This window comes from Chenopodium quinoa, unplaced genomic scaffold, assembly GCF_001683475.1.
Source record: "Chenopodium quinoa cultivar QQ74 unplaced genomic scaffold, ASM168347v1, whole genome shotgun sequence".
Classification (NCBI taxonomy): domain Eukaryota; kingdom Viridiplantae; phylum Streptophyta; class Magnoliopsida; order Caryophyllales; family Amaranthaceae; genus Chenopodium; species Chenopodium quinoa.
In genome coordinates, this window is record NW_018744239.1 from 858,366 (window position 1) to 877,295 (window position 18,930).

The following is an 18,930-nucleotide window of genomic DNA, read 5'->3' on the forward strand; positions in this document are numbered from 1 at the left end:
TCCTAAAACGACATTTTTTGTCAACTACCTTGTGAATACGCATGCGACCCACTAACTAAATCAAACCAGTCTTGTAGAGAAGTAGGAATATCATCATAAACACATGACAACATAACATGCATGTAAGAAATTCTTTTCACTAGATTAAAAAATAAATCTTTTTTGTCGGGAAACAATTATATGATCATTAAAAAGAAAAAATTATTTTCTCTTGCTAACATGCTATGATTAAATATTTAGCATAAATATTATAAAAAAAAATAATGAAATTACCCTGAATTCTGTTGGTGATATTCAATCAATCAATCAAAGCCATAATCCGTGTAGTCATCAACAAAAATCTTCCTCCCCCATCCCTTACGATCCAATGCTTCATCATCATGCACCTTTTTTCACATGTGACAACTTTTTTCGAATATTTCAAAATAATTTATATGAAGATGTTGCAAGAAATGAATCAAATTATACTACTAATCTTGTAAATTCCTTTGATTGATTAATATTGCTACTACATGTTAGTATAATTACACTACAACATATTGTATATCAAAGAATGCAATCACAAACTGTTTCAGGCTTGAAGATCTCTATCAACTATGCCAGTTCATCTGATTGCTCGTTTATGAGAGAGCATTACAAATATATACAGTACTACTCATTTAGATTAGTACAAAGCCGTAACAATCCGGCTAATTGAAGCTTTACAGCAATCGCAGACTAACACTTTTCTTCTGCCATTTGAATCTGTAAGATGATTATTCGAAAATCCTGAGTAATAAAATCAGTTAGCAACTAGCACAGTCTGAATTGCTCATATCAGACATGCTTTGTACTACGCTGTACAACTATTCTGGTTATTCACGATGCCTATAGGTAGCAAGAATTAACGATGCTATAAAAGAATTGAGACTAGGGTATAAGTTCAGGATTATAAACTTGATGACACAGACATATATGCTTCAGCTAATTTTGTTAAAAATGAGACGACTTCATCTGAAGATCCTACAGTGTAACGAGCGCACGTACGAGTTCTCCCAACAGCACAGGAGAAATAGTTATCTTTCTTAAGGTCCAGTATGTTCCAGATGGTCTTCTCTGATGATTGCTTCTGTGAGAACCCACCATTGCCATTATTTGTCATCTCCTCTGAGTTTGAGGTTGAATGTTGGGTCTTTCCATGTGATGCTTTTGATCCACCAGGAGAAATTGGTGATGGCCATTCAGGAAATTGGTGGCTGTCATTGTCATTGGGAAGCTCTGGCTCAAAAAATGTGTATACATCTTCATCCTGGACACATAATGTCAAATTCAATAAAAAATCAACAACTAGTAGAACAAAATACATGAGCACAGGGTTCAATCAAGTAAAATGCAAGTGAAGACTCTAAACAAAGTCGTAGTAAGACTAATTCTGTGCAACTCATCTATCAGCCAGTTGCATGGAAACATAGTTGTTTCATACGTAGTATGGGATAACAGGGTGTACACAACTAAAATTTTAGTCTTTTTTTTTTTTTTTTTTTTTGAGGAAACTTTTTAGTCTTCAGCATGCATGTAAAGAGGAAAATGACAGAATATGATAATTGGTAGCCTATTGGAGGGAAGCAATCGGAACAACATTACAGAATGGAAATAAGAAGACTTGTAACAGATGAGATATGGAAAGGTCAAATACTAAGATGAACAGTTATACATTTTTAATGAATTGATGATGGATGTCCTTGAGTTATGATTTAAAATGACACTCAGAATTGGCTTAATTGTCGGGCTGATCTGAGTCAGTATAAATGACCTAGATGAAATATCCAGTACAATGAAACATATACCCATTGGCAACACAGTTTCTCCACCTCAAGTTTAACTACTTTATCCTATAGGAAAAGCAATCATGCTAGCAACAATCATATCATATCTATATTTGCAGACTAGGGCTGATTAATAAACGAAGTTTTGAGAAGAAAAACATAAAAAAGAAATGATTCTATACCAATAATAAGTGAGGTGTTGATGAGAGGTTCCTTAGTGAATGGGCAACCAAGTTTAACCGTGAACTATTCTTGTAGTACCCAAATACAGTTTTACATGAAAGAATATGGTAAGCTAGAGAATGGAGGGAGTTAAAACAATAAATAAGAGCGCTCCAAAAGTCCATCCTTAGCGGTTGGAAGGAGAGGTGGAATAGTGAGGAATAGAAGGATATATGTACTCATATTAAATCAAAATATTGCAGTGACAAGAAATGAGCTAAAGTTTGTCATAAAAACTTAGGATAAGAAAAATATAAGAAATGAAGTGAATTTTTTTTGAGATCAGAGATAAAGTCAGTGGCAATTGCAATGGCCTCAAAAATATTAGAATATAACTTCTCAATATGATTTATGTTTTTAATATAGTAGTATCTTTTTTCTTCCCTCTTCTGAAGTATTTAAGACACTTTATTCAGTCTTTATGCATTTTGAAACCTAAGCATGTTGAAACCTAAACTTTCTATAAAGAAACATCAGTGTGTATTGAATGGCGATTAAAAGCATTGGTTTGCTATTAGACATGAAGGATCAAATAAGGGCATTTAAACTTCACCGACCTATCATACAAAGGGTAACAAGGTCAATGCAAGTACTAATCAGCTAATGAAATTTAAAGTAAGAATGAATCATGCTTTAAATAAGCTTACAATAGACTAAGAACATCCATGGTGGGTTCTTAAAGGTCAATGCCTTTGACTTGATGCTGATATAAACAGTAACAGATAAAATAGATACGAGAATATAATTTCTCAACTTGTTCCCATAAATATTTCAAACCTCAGATAGTGACACCCCATGAGTTCTTTGATCATTGGCTTTAAACTAGTTAATCATTTACTTAAAATAAAGAGTACCAAATCAATTAACAAATATACTTATATATTTGGCACTGAACATTGTGGCTTTTCTTAGACATCTAAATTTTAAATGACCACTAAAATTATTCATATAAATCAACTCAATCCTGCTATCAATACTCAGTATAGAATAGATTAAACATCAGATCTTATCACACTCATCTTGTTCTGCTGCTTGAAAAGCATACAGCACCAAGTAGGATCTCTTGGACAAAGATAGGGTTTAATGAAGGAGATGTTAGGACCCAACAAAAAATAAATAATTCAATTACATACTTACATTTATTTCCCTCAGCTAAAGCAATCAAGCAAAATGCTGGGATCAAAGATTTGGAATATACCTTCTCCAAAAAATGACCAATGCATATGACATAATCAATTGGTGATTTTAATGGTTTGCTGTGCACTATCTCCCCTAGTATGAGATCAATAGCAGAGCCCTGCATTCAGAAGCACAAATGGAAAAAATTAACATGTAAAACACCTTCCCACAAATGAAGATCAATAAAGCAATGTAAATAAAATTTAAAGAGAAGAAAATTCACCTTTGTAATACCTACTGGTCGAACCTCAACAGACGTACTACCTGGCACAACTTCTACAGGTGTATTTGAAATAGGGCCAGTCCAAAGATGCTGCAACATATCTCTTGCTTGCAATTTTCCAAACTCGATATCTGCAGAACCCAAATCAAAATATACATGACAAAGAAACATAGATTTATGGAGTCACGAAGCTAAATACGCCATGAAACATACCAGCATACTTATAATTCCATACAACGGAAATGTCACGAAGCTCAATAGTTGAACGAGGAGTTCTTTCCTTGAAATACTCAAATATATGCTGCACAAAATCAAATCAAGACATTGACTATAGAAAGTAGATCATAATTAAAAACAAATATCGCTCAGAGAACTTGGTGAAACTTTCATTTATGAGGTAGGGACAAGAGATGTACATATACACTGGGAACCCAATCCAAATTCAAAAGTTCAGGCATTGTCGTCTTCCAATCTCCTCTTGTATGCCGTAAGAACATTCCATGTTCTGCTGCCAACCACATGTCATACTCCCCAAAGTTCTAGACAAATAAGATCAAAAACAGAAACTATACATGTTAAAACCAAACACCATGTCCAATCTCATGTCTAAAATGATATGACAACTTGTTACTCAAACAATAGCAAAATAACAGAGGTGACTCTAATTGAACCACAAAGCATATCAAAGAAGCAGAAAAATTGTTTAAAACAAGGAAAGAAAAGAAAAGCATAGGACAGGTTAATACATTAAATAAATCAATTCTGCGACTTCCACTAAGAATAACAATTGTTGAATTTGAGTCATTGCAGAGAACACTCAGAGGTCCTTTCAGCTCTGGATTCAATTTAGAGTTCATGTCTTTCACTTGGTCTCCACCCCTTCTACCAGAACTATTAATTGGTTCAGTCAAAGCAGCATTGAATCCCTGTAATCCAGAAGACATGTTAGTAAAGACAGATGTAATAGTTCAATGAAAATTATCAAACAAATGTTAACATCCACTGGTTGTGGAAGAAGTGGACTGTTAAAAGACAAACCTCTCTAAAAACAGAACATTAACAACCAAAAACAAATCCCAAAGACTCAAAAGATACATAGACTAATTAATTCAACATCAACATGTAAAATCAAAGGAAAAGCATTCTGAGAACATGACAGTTAAAGATTGAATAGCAACATTGGATACCATGACGGCAGACCAATTTCTTGGTTGTATCAACCGACTTAAGTAAAAATTGATACACTGATTACTAAAAGAGGTCAATGGTGGTATCTTTTTGCAGATAGAGAATAGGAACCTGAAATCTGATAATGATGGAGATTACCCACAACGTTTTCATACAACTGAAAATATGCAATATGACAATTATAGTAAAGCTGTAACTTTATAAGCAATACGCCCCAATTCTAGTTTGATTCAGTTCACCACAAAATACTCCAGCTTTAAAATTACCCTAATTCTAGGCCCTTAACTAAGAAGTTTCTTGCTGGGCCAGTCAGGATCCAAAATTGCAACACTTGAGTTGATTAATACATACACTAGGAAGGCACCTCTAATTGATATAAGAAAAAGTAGAGAGCTTAAATTAATCTCCGAAGGAAGTAAAGTATTTTCCAGTTAAGTCCATTTTGGTAGGTGGGAGTTGAAATTAATAATAATTAGAATAATAAAAATAAAAATCTGCATTAAACTCTAATAATTGTTAGATAAAAGAAAGCTGTAGCTAGCGGCATATCTTTGTATTCACATACCAACATATAAACACATGGGTTTTGCTTTTATATAGGGGAAAATATATGGATTGATGAGGTTGTATTGAGTTAGTTAAGGATACAAATATGATTCTTTCAGCTATTTACCTCCCTTGGAGAATATACATAATGGATTTTAAAGTGATTTTTTTTAATAGACAAATGGCCAGTTAAAGAAATAAGCTAAGCTTAATAGGTTAAGGGAGACAAGAGCAGCAAAAATTGACATAAAATTCAACTCTATATATTTTTATGCAAATGGTTACAATGTAGGAACTATAATCAAATCAGGGCATAAAGCTTGGACCTAACTTGCACATATTGAAGCTCATATCGAAGCTACAGCACGGAGGTACAGCTCATACATGGATATTAAGACTAGCACAGCACACAAAGATTTATAGTTTTGAACATTGATTCAGCTTTTTTGAAAGAATTGGTATAGACCATGAAGCAAACTATAAAAAATAACAATAAGCAGCAAAATCAAAATATAAGAATTACATAAATTTGCATGCAAAGTTGCAGCTAATTAAGCGTAAAGGAAGGAGAACACATAAGGAAAGTTATACAATACCAATATGAGCAGTCGGTTGCTACAATTCAGGAAATTGTTCACTGCTGAGTGAACTGGAAGTACAGGGCGGATTTGATTTATTCTCAGTTGAGCCTCAACTGTTACATTCAGCTCGCTACAAAACGAAGCAACAATTAAATTGATAAACAACCAAGTCAGAATTTTAGGCAAGCCTAACTTCCCAAACTTCTTCTGTTTACTGCTGAAAGGAAGGAGAACAGAGAGAAAGGACAAGCTGTCCATTAAGTACAAACCATGTTACAGACATCATTGTAACAGTTTGGTGCTCTGAATCTTTCTCATCAGTGTATCAGCTAGGTGCTATTTAGTAGGTCTTGTTTCAAGGTCTCATCTTATTATTCTCCATTATAATTTAATTAAAAAACAAAGAATTACACTCATCATTGCATCAGCTCGGTGATATTTAGTAGGTCTTATTTGAAGTTTCTTCCTATTATTTCCCATTATAATTTCATTTAAAAGAACCTTTTACATCTCTCTCTCTCTCTCTCTCTACACACACACACACACACACACACACCAAATCTTGACATTCAGGTGGCCATTGTTTCATAGGTTGTTGGGGCAGGGCTTCGATCATGTTGGGTGTCATTTCAATGGGTAAAGGAGATAGAGGTGACAGGGGGTTGTTGACGGTAAGACTTGCGGGGTTTTGGTGGTGTTTGTTGTGTTATGTGGGAGATGGGAGTTTGTGGGTGGTGGCATAAAAACTAGGATGTGGATTGAGGTCGTGGTAATGGGTAGTATTTGTGTATGTGTGTGTGTGTGTGTGTGTGTGTGTGAGAGAGAGAGAGAGAGAGAGAGAGAGAGAGAGAGAGAGAGAGAGATTTGTGGGTGGTGGCATAAAAACTAGGATGTGGATTGAGGTCATGGTAATGGGTAGTAGTTGTGGGTGTGTGTGTGTGTGTGAGAGAGAGAGAGAGAGAGAATTGGTGGCTGCATTTCTGCTTTTGTAAAATAAAAAAATAAAAAAAAATAAATAAATAAATAAAATAAATAAATAAATAAATAAATAAATAAAAACAATTCAAAATGCCAAAAATTTACAGTTTTGTGTGGAAAAGGTTTGTGGGGGCATTTAGATGGAATAGTGTTTAGGGAAAATTAGTTTTCATATATTTTTAGATAAGGAAAGATCCACTTAGGTTTTATTTCTGAATAAAAAGTCTTATGTTTCATACATGATTCATTAATTCTCGACAATTTGACATCAGCTCAAGAATGTTTGTTTCAGGTGGCACAGGTGCAATAAGTTCCACAAAATAGGGAAGGTACATTAGCTAGCCAGAATGCAGCATTTTTCAAAGAAGTCTGTTTGAGAACGATATTTTAATTACCAGGGAAACAAAAAGTATTTTTTTGAACAACCAAAAATTTCATAATTACCTCATATCTGGAATAACTGTGAAGTTATGTTATCCTTACACAATCCTACTGTGCCAATTTTTAAAAGTGTCTTATGCATGTATTTCATACAGTGAATGGATTTGATGTCCATGGAAATTTAACACAAGTAATAAACTAGAAAGAATAACCAGAAAAATGAATCTATATTCACATACCTTACAATAAATTCAGCCCACTCCTGAGCAGTATGCTCTGTAACATATGAAAAGTTAATTTGGTGCCTATTTGTTCTCTCTTCATCTGACATATTTAAGGCTTTACCAATTGCATCAGCTACCTCTGTGATATTCCATGGGTTTACCAAAAGAGCGCCAGCTCCTAAAGATTGTGCAGCACCAGCAAACTATCCACATAAAAAATTATGTTACACTCAGCCACTAAGGACAAGAAAAAGGAAAATATAACTTTGGGAACAACCTATCAAGAATTAGGAAACCATTTTTGTCACATTAGCTCGCTAAGCTAAATGGTGAATGACCGCAGATCCACAGCCTACTTTAAAACTCACATCATGCATCACTAAAACACTGTTTACCATAAATGTGCGTGTGTGCATTAGGAGGATGAAAGTACAATTCTGAACTACAGGTACGTAAATTTTTAATTTTCCTACAGTCAATACTATAAATATAGCTACCTGATAAAAATTAAGTATGTGTACAGTTCAAAAATTACGTACCTCAAAAGAAGATGAAGCAGTAATTTAAAAATTATGCATCTTAAGCAGACAAATAATGTACCATGAGTTAAAAAAAAATGTATTGTCCTTCTCAGATCTCACCCTTCTCTTTGTAAGAAATTTCTAATTAGATATTTCCTTGTGTGTGTGAGTCTGATTGGTGATTTAAAATGAATAACAGGCAAGACATGAGTAATACAACAATGAGGCACATATGTAGTGGCCAATTGCAAGATTCATCACCGATAATATCCAAAACTAGACTTATCTCTAGAGAATGTGATTAGATTCCCATCTTCATATGCATATACATGGAATTCAATAAATATTAACAAAAGTAAATAAAATTGAATGGTCTAGTCAAGGTTCAACACCACCCAAATTGTAATGTTCAGAAAATAAGAGATTTACGTAATCATGGTTTGACAACAATTTTTGCTAATATTATCAAATTCGACCTCAGAAGTCAGAAGTGTCCATCCACTTTGTTCCAGTAAAATGAGCTGTCAGGATTCATTTTGGGGCATGATGCATGCATATATATATATATATATATATATATGTATATATATATATATATATATATATATATATATATATATATATCCGTACAAATCTTAAGTCTTACCTCACTAAGAATGAGCACTCCCTTTTTTTCATCTTGGCAAGCCACGAACTCATAGCTGACCAGATTCATGCCATCTCTCAATGAAGTGACCAGTGCCACATCTGTGAAGTGATGGTTATTATAAAAAAATAATGAGTGAACATAAACGTGCAGATAGATGTTACCTGATATACAGTAAACCAAATTTTACAATAGTGCCGTGAGTCTTGTACTTTAGCTACAAAGTATTGGCTTCTCAACCAGATTTTAAAACACAAACACATGAATTCACCTGTGGAACAAAAATTTAAACACCCAAGAAATTAAAATAATTAAGATGTCAGTGATAGACTTATACCAGTCACTGCATATAGAGCACAAAGAGCATGGAAGTCCAGAGAACGATCCTGCAAATAGATCATACACCTACTTCAACTTTGGGTAAAAAACCTAAGAAAAAACTTAAGGCAGAATGATTATATGCCACAGATGTATCCAACAAATCATGCTAACGAGATTTCACAGGGTCACATCCAACAACTGCATTTCAATAATGAGACAAATAGAGAAACGGATGCTTGACTGGATGGACGAGTATTATTTTTTCAAATTAAAATTATGAAATAAGAGACCACAACAAGAAGCTTCATGAGAAAATTGATCTCCATGCACAAAGGTCAAGGAGGTTATTTTAATAATTTTTTTAATTTTTAAATTCACTTTCTTACCTGAACAATATAAATCATAGTGCAGATCCCGTAAGTAGAGGGTTTCATATGCATGAAACTCTAGCACTGGCCACTTAGAACTGGTACAAACATTGTGTTTCAGCAAACATCCAACCCAATATTATGTTTGAGGCCTTGGCTATTACATTCCATGGCCTTGGTGTTGTGTAGTTCAACCTAAAGACCATGGTGGCAATGGTGGATGTCCTGACTGAACAGCTTATACAGACATGTGTGGATGATGAACCCACAAAAGAAAAATCAAGTACCAAAAAAAAGGAACTCCTTAGCTGAAAAGAAAGCTCTTGATTGAACAAGGTCGGCCACTCGGCCCACAGAACAACATGGTCGATGGCCATCTATTGCAATCTCTCTTAGATGTCCATGGTCCATCATTGCTTACAGTTTCAATATGTCAAATGGTCCCCACCCCTAAAAAGAAGCTTATGACAGAACAACAACTTGAGTATAGTTGTGACTTACTGCAACACCCAACCTTTGCCAGCAGAAAACCATATGCCACTAATGCCAGTAATGTCCACATTGACCCCCTATGCAGGAGCACACTAACTCACTGCTAGGTAATTGAGCTTCAGGTTGTACATATTTGTGATCAATAGACTTCTATAAAGAAAGATACATCCTTATCAAATAAGTCTTAAGACGATTTCAGTAGTATCCCTCCAAACCAATGGGGAAGACAGCAAGTAGAAGCGATATCTGAGTTCCAAGATGCAAAGACCAACCTCATTATGACAAGTGATAACATCTGAATGGCTAACCAATATTTAAGTTCTAAAAGATAACAAACCTAAGGTTGCCTATATATACGCCAACATTTGGCATATCACAGTTCCCTTACATGTTAATTGAGGAAATTATCATCATATCACTTTCACAACATTCTCTATTTAATTCCTCTCTGAAATCCTCTTAAACACTTCATGAGAGGGTAGCTCTTATGTGTTACCAAGCAGGGTGTGTTTCACCAAAAAAGAAAAACCAAGCAGGGTGTGTCCATTTGACATATATTTGTATGCTTGTACTCAAATTGTAATCATTCTCCATTCACCAATAGAAGAACTTCCACAGGGTGTTGTCATTGCATCTTTCATTCCGTCCTAAGATATTTGTCCCTCTTGCTGATTTTTTTACAATGGTCATACCCACATCACTTGGATTTACTGAACTTAAAACTTTATCCATTGCAATTCCAAAGTATCCCTCCAAAGTATTACCTACTCATTGATGTCTTCTCAAGTATCATCCAGTAGGCCAATGTCACTTTATCCAATCAGGTAACAACAACAGAACCTAAGCAAGAAGCACTTCTCAATTTTGATCCTTCATCATAGGATAAGTGTAAAAAAACTACAATCAGCATACATGGTGTACAGCACAGACAGAATGAATCATGGGAAAGCATATCAAAGTGATCAACCGAGTTAAGAAACAAGCAGCTTCTTTTTTCTGTCCCATTCCAGTATATTTAGTCTGCAAACATTCGATTTCATTTACAGAAACCAGCACTGTGAAATTTCTATCCTGCCTAACACAACAACATGATTATCACTTACAGGGACTGAAAAATCGACAAAAATCTTCAATCTTCAGTATTATATTGACTACATCATCACCTGGAACCCTCAAATGATATAAATCATAAAGATACATCAAACAATGAGATAAATACTACACAGAAAATTGATATAAACTTTTGACTCCAGATATAGATAAGGCCAAATATTAGCAGAAAAGCAAATATAACCTATTCAGAGCTCTAATTGGAAAATAAATAAAGAAGAAAGAAATATATAAAATAAAATAAAATCTCAACTCCCAATTCTCCCATAGTAACTCAACCAACTTATCTAGAATTATTGAGATTACATGCATTAAGAATCATAGAAAGAGTTTAAAAACAGACCAAATGATATATAGGAACACGCGTATAAGTTCCAAATCTCCCATTTATGCGTCCGACTATTTCATGAACTTGACTTGTAAGTTTTTGATCTGTAAAACGATTATCAAAATAGAGAGTGAAGATTAAAATAAACACCAGGATGTGGAATTGGAGCAATAAAGATAAAGAACATAAACTCGAGCAACTCATGGAATACAAATAACAATCAGACAACATTGCAAAAGTACATCACAAATTGGATATGTCAAATGTGCCAGATATACCTGCATTATATTTAGAAAAAATGGCATCATTTTTGCGATATCACATTGGAAAACAAACAAATCCTAATGCAATGAGATGCAATCTAGTAACATTTAGACCCGGTTATTGGACATGGTAGTCCAATGATAATAGGGTCAGTGCCAAGCTTATACGGCCCTTAATGGACAGGGTCAATATAGGGCCAAAATGTTTGTCCAATTTGATACATACAGAAAATAAATAATGTAAAAAAATTTACATACATATTATCTTATTCATATGTAGTTAATTATGGCTTTGTCCAATATTTATTTAAATTGATATATTGTTGGCCGGTGACCCGCAATGGCCCTATAAAATGTGACCCTTTTTGACCCGACCAGTAATCGACCCGCACTAACCCCGACCCGACCCGCCCAATAACCAGGTCTAGTAACATAATTGTGTCACTGAATTAGTACATAATTTTATTGACCCATTTGTCATCATGTTGAACAAAATTTCAACCAGCATGAGATTCAGCTTTTTTTTTTCTAGAGAAAAAGAGTGATGCAAAAGAATACTTAACAGTAACATTCAATATATGCATGCAATAACATGTCATTTTCTCATTGAACCAAGAACTTAGAAAATTTTATAATGGAGAACCAAGCAAAGTAAATTACATCCCATTATTGTTATTACCCATAAATAATGCCCGCTCTAATATAATATTTCCTCAGTTATTTTACGTACAGTTGTGTGTGTATGTGAAGATATATATGCATATGTACAGTTTATATCATTCTGAGGAGAGGGCAGGTTGTTGGGGCAAGATCTTACATTGTATAACATCCGTTCTAGTTGGAACAGCAATTTGGAGCAAAACAACTCTATCCCGCCAGTAAGGATTTTCTTCCAGAAATTTTTCAAAGGCGAGTATCTTTTGTGGAATTCCTTTAATCATGTCAAGCCGATCAACACCTAGAATTACCTGCCACGCCAAAATTCATACAGCACTAGAATATACAATTGTGTAGCATAGTGATAATATGACAAAATTCAAATAGACGAGTCAGAAGAAAATAATTTAGCAGTAGCATTCCAGATTTCGCACATGATAGGAAAATTAAAGACTCCTATTAAAGAACCATAATGCAATTTAACTCGCTCACCTATTTATTAGAAATATTTTTCGGGAGCTATCTAAAATGTACAAGTTTTGTAAACAATAACTTCATAATTTTTTCAATTACTACTTCCTCTGTTCTTTTTTACTTAACCTTGTTTGACCTTTTCCCTATTAAATTCACATGCCTTTAGAATCGTCTCAATAAATACTATCATTTAATTTTTATATTTTTTTACTTATTGAGGTTTACAGTATGTTTGGATAGAGAAAGAGGAAGGAAAAGAAGGGGAGGGAGGGGAAGGGATGGGAAAGGAAGGGGAGGGGAGGGGAGGGGAGATGAGTTTTCCTTCCAAATCTCTCCATTATTAGAGAGATCAATATCATACAATTTAATCCCTCTCATTTCTCTCCCCTCCGATTCCCTTTCTTCCTCATTTGTCATCCAAATGACAAATAACTCCCTTTCTCTCCCCTCCGATTCCCTTTCTTCCTCATTTGTCATCCAAATGACAAACAACTCCCTTCATTTCCCTTTCCTTCCTTTCCCTCCATTTCCTTCAATCCAAACAAAGTGGATATTGATGGTTAAACTTATAAACTGATTAGTTTGATAAATGAAACAGGTCGAATGAAAAAGTATAGAGGTTTACAGTGTGTGTATAAAATCATGCTTGTAAAATCTAGAATGTACCTATTCATGAAAACCGTAACTGATTCTCTCTAAGGGCTCATTTCAATGTTTTCCCTATTATTAACATATAAATTTACTACATCACCCTATGTTGCTCATACTTGGATTTGGGATCAGATCCTCCGACACTCTAGATATTATAAATTCTCATATATAGCCACTATATATTTGGATGTTGTGTCGTGACAAAGCCAATGTACAACATGCCAACAAAGTGTTGAAGTAACATAGATATTACCCCTTATTAAGAAGGGGCATTAATCGTTCAATCATCCCAAATGGAAGAAAATACTCTTAGAACATAAAAAAAAAAAAAAAAAAAAAAAAAATCTAAATATTGAGAAATTTCCCTAACAGTGGTTAGCTTCATATGGATATTCTTGAATAATACCAAAACACTAAGGACATTGAACAAAACAGAATGTTAACAAGCAGAAAACCCTAGCCCCATTTTCTCATTTTTTTTGCTTGGATGTTTGATGTTGCTCAGCTTTTGTGTATGAAATGGTTTTAATGGTGAACTCAAAATCCAAAATCAGTTGAGACTTGGAGTGGGCCACATGGATGAAATAGTAGTGCTACAAAAACAAAAAGGTTGACAGAGGTAGTTGTGTTAAATAAATAATTAGCTAGTTGATTCCAAAAGGTGAGCTCAAAATAGACAACAGCCTACCTTCTGACCACCAAATCTTTCCACTAATTCCTTAATATTCCCTTGAACTTGAGGAACTTTAAGTGCTCGAATGAAACGATCAGAATCAATCCCGATAGGAAACTGAAAATTATCAACCATGATGCACATAATTCAATTATTAGGAACCAGGAAACAGAAACAAAAAGAAATTTATAAAATGAAACCAAATAATATATATCAGCTAATTCTAAATCAACGAGCTAATCAGAAAAACATATTGCTTGAACATACAGCTACCACACGGGTCAATCTGCCTAGATCATCCTCTACACCTTCAGGTCTGCCTTCAAGTCCAAGAATATGAGTGCAAGAACTGACAAAGTGCCTCGCATAATCATAGGTATGAAAACTGCAAGGAACAACATTGATACTATAGTTAACAAAATTTGAACAGTATTGCAACTTGAAATACTAAATTTTTATAGTTGAAGCACTTAAGTCAATATGTACACATGAGTATCTAGCTGATGACGAGATATAATTCTCTGCTGTCAAAAAAATAAAATAACACACAACTCCAGAAGACCAATTGGTAATATATAACCAACCACCAGACATTTGTAGGAGTGATTCTGTACACACTCAATAGTCAGAACTAATAATATTGGCATGACAACAACTTAACTCTATCACTGAAAATGCAGACGTAAATTCTCCTTTAAGCTAATGAGTATATTAACGGGTCAACAAAATGAACTATTGTTGAACACAGATTTTACATAATTCATAATTTGAATTAGCTTTCATAAAATGATGATAACAAGAAGTCTGGAAACATAACCTGTCACAATGACACTCAAAAACTTTACCAAAATACAGTTTTGCACTGAGCTAGAATAGATCTATGACTAAAATATAGCTATGCAGCAAGCAAAGGAAACCTATCAAGTGAGTGAAGCAGCCATAAGATCATGTATAAAATGCTTACGTCCTCCATAAAATGTTACTCCATACTATACTTGGATTTCACCAATTTTGATATACTAGCAGTGCTGTAATAAATAATTAATACTTCATAATAAATAATGTATTAATTATTACCAAAAAAAAATCACTGCACAATTCAAAGAATGTGATTATCTATTTACTAATTCAAAAAACTACACAGCTTTTCAAACAGAAGCATATACCAACAACAACCCAATAAATAAACAGCACCCAAAAAAAATAATGACCATAAAAAATCGAGCTATATATAGGTCACAATTTCTAGAACAGCTATCCATCCAGTATTCCAATGATTTACTAAACTACATCCTATGAAACATTTAATAACCAGTTACATAACATAGGCACATATTAGATCCCAATCGGCCAATCCTTATGTCAATCACAAGAAAGGGGTTCCAAGACTCCCAAAAACTCTGACAAATTACTAACAAAATCTCCAGCAGAAAGTGTTCATCTAAGGTTGTGCAACTGAGATTCTGATTATGCCATTTGTTCACTCAATCAACATAACAGTATTGATAAACAAAATCTCAATAGATGAAAAGGCAACATTTGAATTACTGGAGAGTGTCAAAGCTAGATAGATAACATTGTTAACACTCAAGCACTAGTCTATAAGTATATTATTGTATTTGATGAAGGCATTAGTCTCAACATTATAGATGTAGGACTAGGATCAGGGTAATACTTGTGATAGATATGATATGGAAAAATCATTGTTTGTGCTTGCTTGTAAAAGATATATACAGACAACGCATTAACAAAACACAGTGATGTATAAAAGATGACTTACCCAACCAAATCAGCAGCAAGAACTGCACGGAGCAGTTCTGAACGAGATGGCAAGGTTCTGTGGATTTCAGAGGAAGGAAATGGAGTGTGGAGAAACCATCCAACCTTCATCTTGCTGTTATGCCTTTTTAAGCACTCTGGGAGGAACATGAGATGATAGTCATGACACCAAACAATATCACCTTCTTTATAGTGCTGATTTACTACATCAGCAAACATCTGGTTTGCCTTCTTGTAAGCAGCCAACTGAGATTGAGAACTTCTAGTGGTAGCAAGCCTATCCTCTTGAGGTAGACCAAGATAATGAAAAAGAGGCCACAATATGTTGTTGCAGTAACCATTATAATATTGATGCACTAACTCTTCATCTAGAAAAACAGGTATACACCTCTGCAATCATATGAGATCGAAATCTTAAAACAAATGGAAAAATAGCCCAGTAATAATACTAAATGTCATGCAGAAGGAATCCTCCCGAAGAAAGTTATGCAGTACATATGTTCCAATAATAATCTAAGTAACAAACCTTCTCTGCAAGAGCCTTCGTGAGAGATTTTTGTCCGACTTCATCAGGAACATTAACACCAGCCCATCCAATCCACCTTGCCTCAAATTCCTTTACACCTTTTGGAAAGCAAAACATAGCATTCAAAATTCTACTTAACATTTGAAGCTCAGGAAGCACATAAAATCAGAATTGACACTCAAGTGTAAGATTACCTAAAAGAGCACTAACCAGCCCTCCAACATTAACTTCCAATGACCAAGAGTCTTCACCTTTTCTAACAGCAGACACCGGCAAACGGTTAGCAACCACTATCAGTCTTTGGGAAGGACTTCCAGCCACAGCATCTGCCGAGTCTTTTTCTACATATGAAAAATCATGCCCGCCACCAGGTTCGGGGCTATTGTTATCATCCGAAATTTCATTGTTAGCCATGTTTGCTCTTTTTAATTGCCTCAGTTCCAGTAGCCTGGATATTCTACTCGTTGGTGCCTTCGAATCACCATTATACTTGTTTCCAGGCATATGCTCAATCTGTAAATCCACAAAGAATATAACATATAATTCACCCCTAAGAAAATTACTACATTTATAATCTGAAGCAGTAAACATTCAAGTTTTAAAGATATCTTATCTTAGTCCAAAATCAGTACACAATCAAATAATAAGCTACTGCAATAGTGCAATGAATTATGAAAAACAACAAACAAGAAATTCTTGAAAATCCAGTTAAACAAGTAAAATGAGCAATTAAATGGGCACTCATTGATTTAGAACAATCCAAAATGAAAATAATTTGACTTAGCTTGACCACAAAGATTAGCAGTAACACAAACATAATTCAACCTATAAAATTGAAAAGTAATCAACCTATAAACTTCAAAAATCAATAAATACAACAAATGCACACCACAAAGAAACACATAAAAATCAACACCCATTAAAACAAACATCAAAAATAAAAGAATTCAAGTAAAATTACAAAGACCCACCTCAAATAAAATGCATATAATATGAAATTAAAAATGCCACAATACTAAGCAACTACAAAATTAAAATTAGTCTCACCTTTGGAGTCAAATCGTCAGAAATTGCTTAAAATTAGTTTGATGAATCAAATTGCTAGAAAAATTGATCAAACCCAGAAAAATTCAAGATCATTTAAGAATTGGGAAGCAAATATAAATTCGTGGGGTGTCTTAAAAAAGAAGAGAGAATCTGGGGTGACAGAAGAGAAATCAAAAGAAAATGATATGAAAGAAAATGGGATCCTGGTGTAAGCTTTATACGGTTCGAATGGAAGGAAGCCATGCAAGAGCTCTCACCATTATTATTAATATTGATTGTGTCTGAAAAATGTGATTTTGTATTTTTTTTTTTTAAGTGCAAACGAGGGGCAAGCCCCTTGAAAAATTGTGATTTTGTTACGTGTCGTATACATAATAATATAACTAGGTTAATCCCGTACAATGCACGATTTTATAATAAGAATTGAATTTTAAACTTTTAACACATATTGAAATAAAATAATTACTTCCTCCGTTATCCTAATTAATTTTTGATTAAATATGAATATACAATTCCCAAAAATGCATAATTTTCATATTTAATTAGGAAATTTCAATTAAATTATATTATTAACTATTGTTAACAAATCATAAATAACTAAATAACATAAAATCTATAGAAAACCAAAAATTTTAAAATTCAAATGGAATTTAATTTTCAAAGCAATGTTAAATAGGGTAGCTTGTAAAGGAAAAATATGACATCGTATTTTGGAGGGAAAAATAAAATAAGAAAGTGACACGTAGACAGGAATGACATCAGCGGTTGTTACTTTAGTATATATATAGATAGATAGATAGATATTCCAATTTTAATCAACTGGCCTTCTTTTGAGCTTTCATTATTATTACTCCCTCCGTGTTTTTTAAATATTACAGTTTGACCGACATATAGTTTTAGGCAATTTAATTGACTTAAATAAAATAAGAGCTAAGTAGGGTATTTAGAGCATTAATAATTTGTAAAAGAAAGATAGTGGGGTTAATAATTTATTGAAAAGTAATGAATGTGAGAGGAAAAGTAGTAGTAGTGGGTTTGGGTAGGGACCATGAGAGGAAAGAGATATAATATTTTAATGTAGTTTTTTGCCAAAAAAAAAAAAAAGAAGTGTAATACTTATTAAAACACGGCCGCCTTTGGTAAGTGTAACACTTATTAAAACACGGAGGGAGTACAATTTAAGAGGTACACCCAGAAAAAATAATAATAATAATAATCAATGCCCACCAACGAGAATCACCACAAACAAAAAAAAAACATGTGTATTAGGAGTTGTGAAACTTAAGGCCCCGTTCTTTAGAGCTTCTCTGCTCTGCTCAAATTAAAATTTGCTCTGCTCAAAAGAAATCTGCTCTACTCGGCTTACCCTGCTCTATTTTCAAATAATAATTAATAATAACAACAATAATAATTAATTATAACAACAATAATAATTAATATTGTATCGATGATAATTGTTTAGGGTAAAAATACCCTAGACACTTGGACCAATGAGAGAGCTCCACGTGTCAAGGGCTGGCAGGTCATCCCAGACCACTCACCAGTTGACACGTGGGTGTCTCAGATATTCACCTTGAATTGCGCCTTCAAGGGCCCAAATCCCAAGAATCCACATTTTGCGACGCAACCCATCACACCTAGGTCAGAGTGACCTACGGAGGGGCACATTTCCCAACGGCCCTATAAATAGGGAGATATTCCCCCATTTTGGAGACATCTACAGTCATTTATTACACCCATATTCTCT

The 18,930-nt window shown here is 34.0% G+C and overlaps 1 protein-coding gene across 1 annotated transcript; it reads right to left on the reverse strand.

Moving 5' to 3' along the window:
* Positions 1-471: 471 nt before the first annotated feature.
* Positions 472-17,681, reverse strand: LOC110694089 (alpha,alpha-trehalose-phosphate synthase [UDP-forming] 1-like). The gene is made up of 18 exons (XM_021871247.1): positions 17,184-17,681; positions 16,331-16,649; positions 16,137-16,234; positions 15,612-16,000; positions 14,099-14,216; positions 13,847-13,948; positions 12,194-12,344; positions 11,129-11,217; positions 8,832-8,880; positions 8,495-8,595; positions 7,343-7,530; positions 5,760-5,874; positions 4,176-4,355; positions 3,846-3,968; positions 3,643-3,730; positions 3,430-3,560; positions 3,226-3,324; positions 472-1,288 (listed from the first exon to the last, which is right to left on the reverse strand). The coding sequence occupies exons 2-18, from the start codon at positions 16,638-16,640 to the stop codon at positions 929-931; spliced, it is 2,691 nt and encodes an 896-aa protein (XP_021726939.1). The 5' UTR covers positions 16,641-16,649; positions 17,184-17,681; the 3' UTR covers positions 472-928.
* Positions 17,682-18,930: the final 1,249 nt, after the last annotated feature.

Excerpts from the sequence above, each read along its gene's own strand:
- LOC110694089 (XM_021871247.1), bottom strand. The coding sequence starts at position 16,640 with ATGCCTGGAAACAAGTATAATGGTGATTCGAAGGCACCAACGAGTAGA. Across the intron at positions 14,217-15,611 it reads CTTGCTGCTGATTTGGTTGG|TTTTCATACCTATGATTATG; the intron begins GTAAGTCATCTT and ends TGTTCCTTGCAG. Across the intron at positions 5,875-7,342 it reads TGGGCTGAATTTATTGTAAG|CGAGCTGAATGTAACAGTTG; the intron begins GTATGTGAATAT and ends TTCGTTTTGTAG.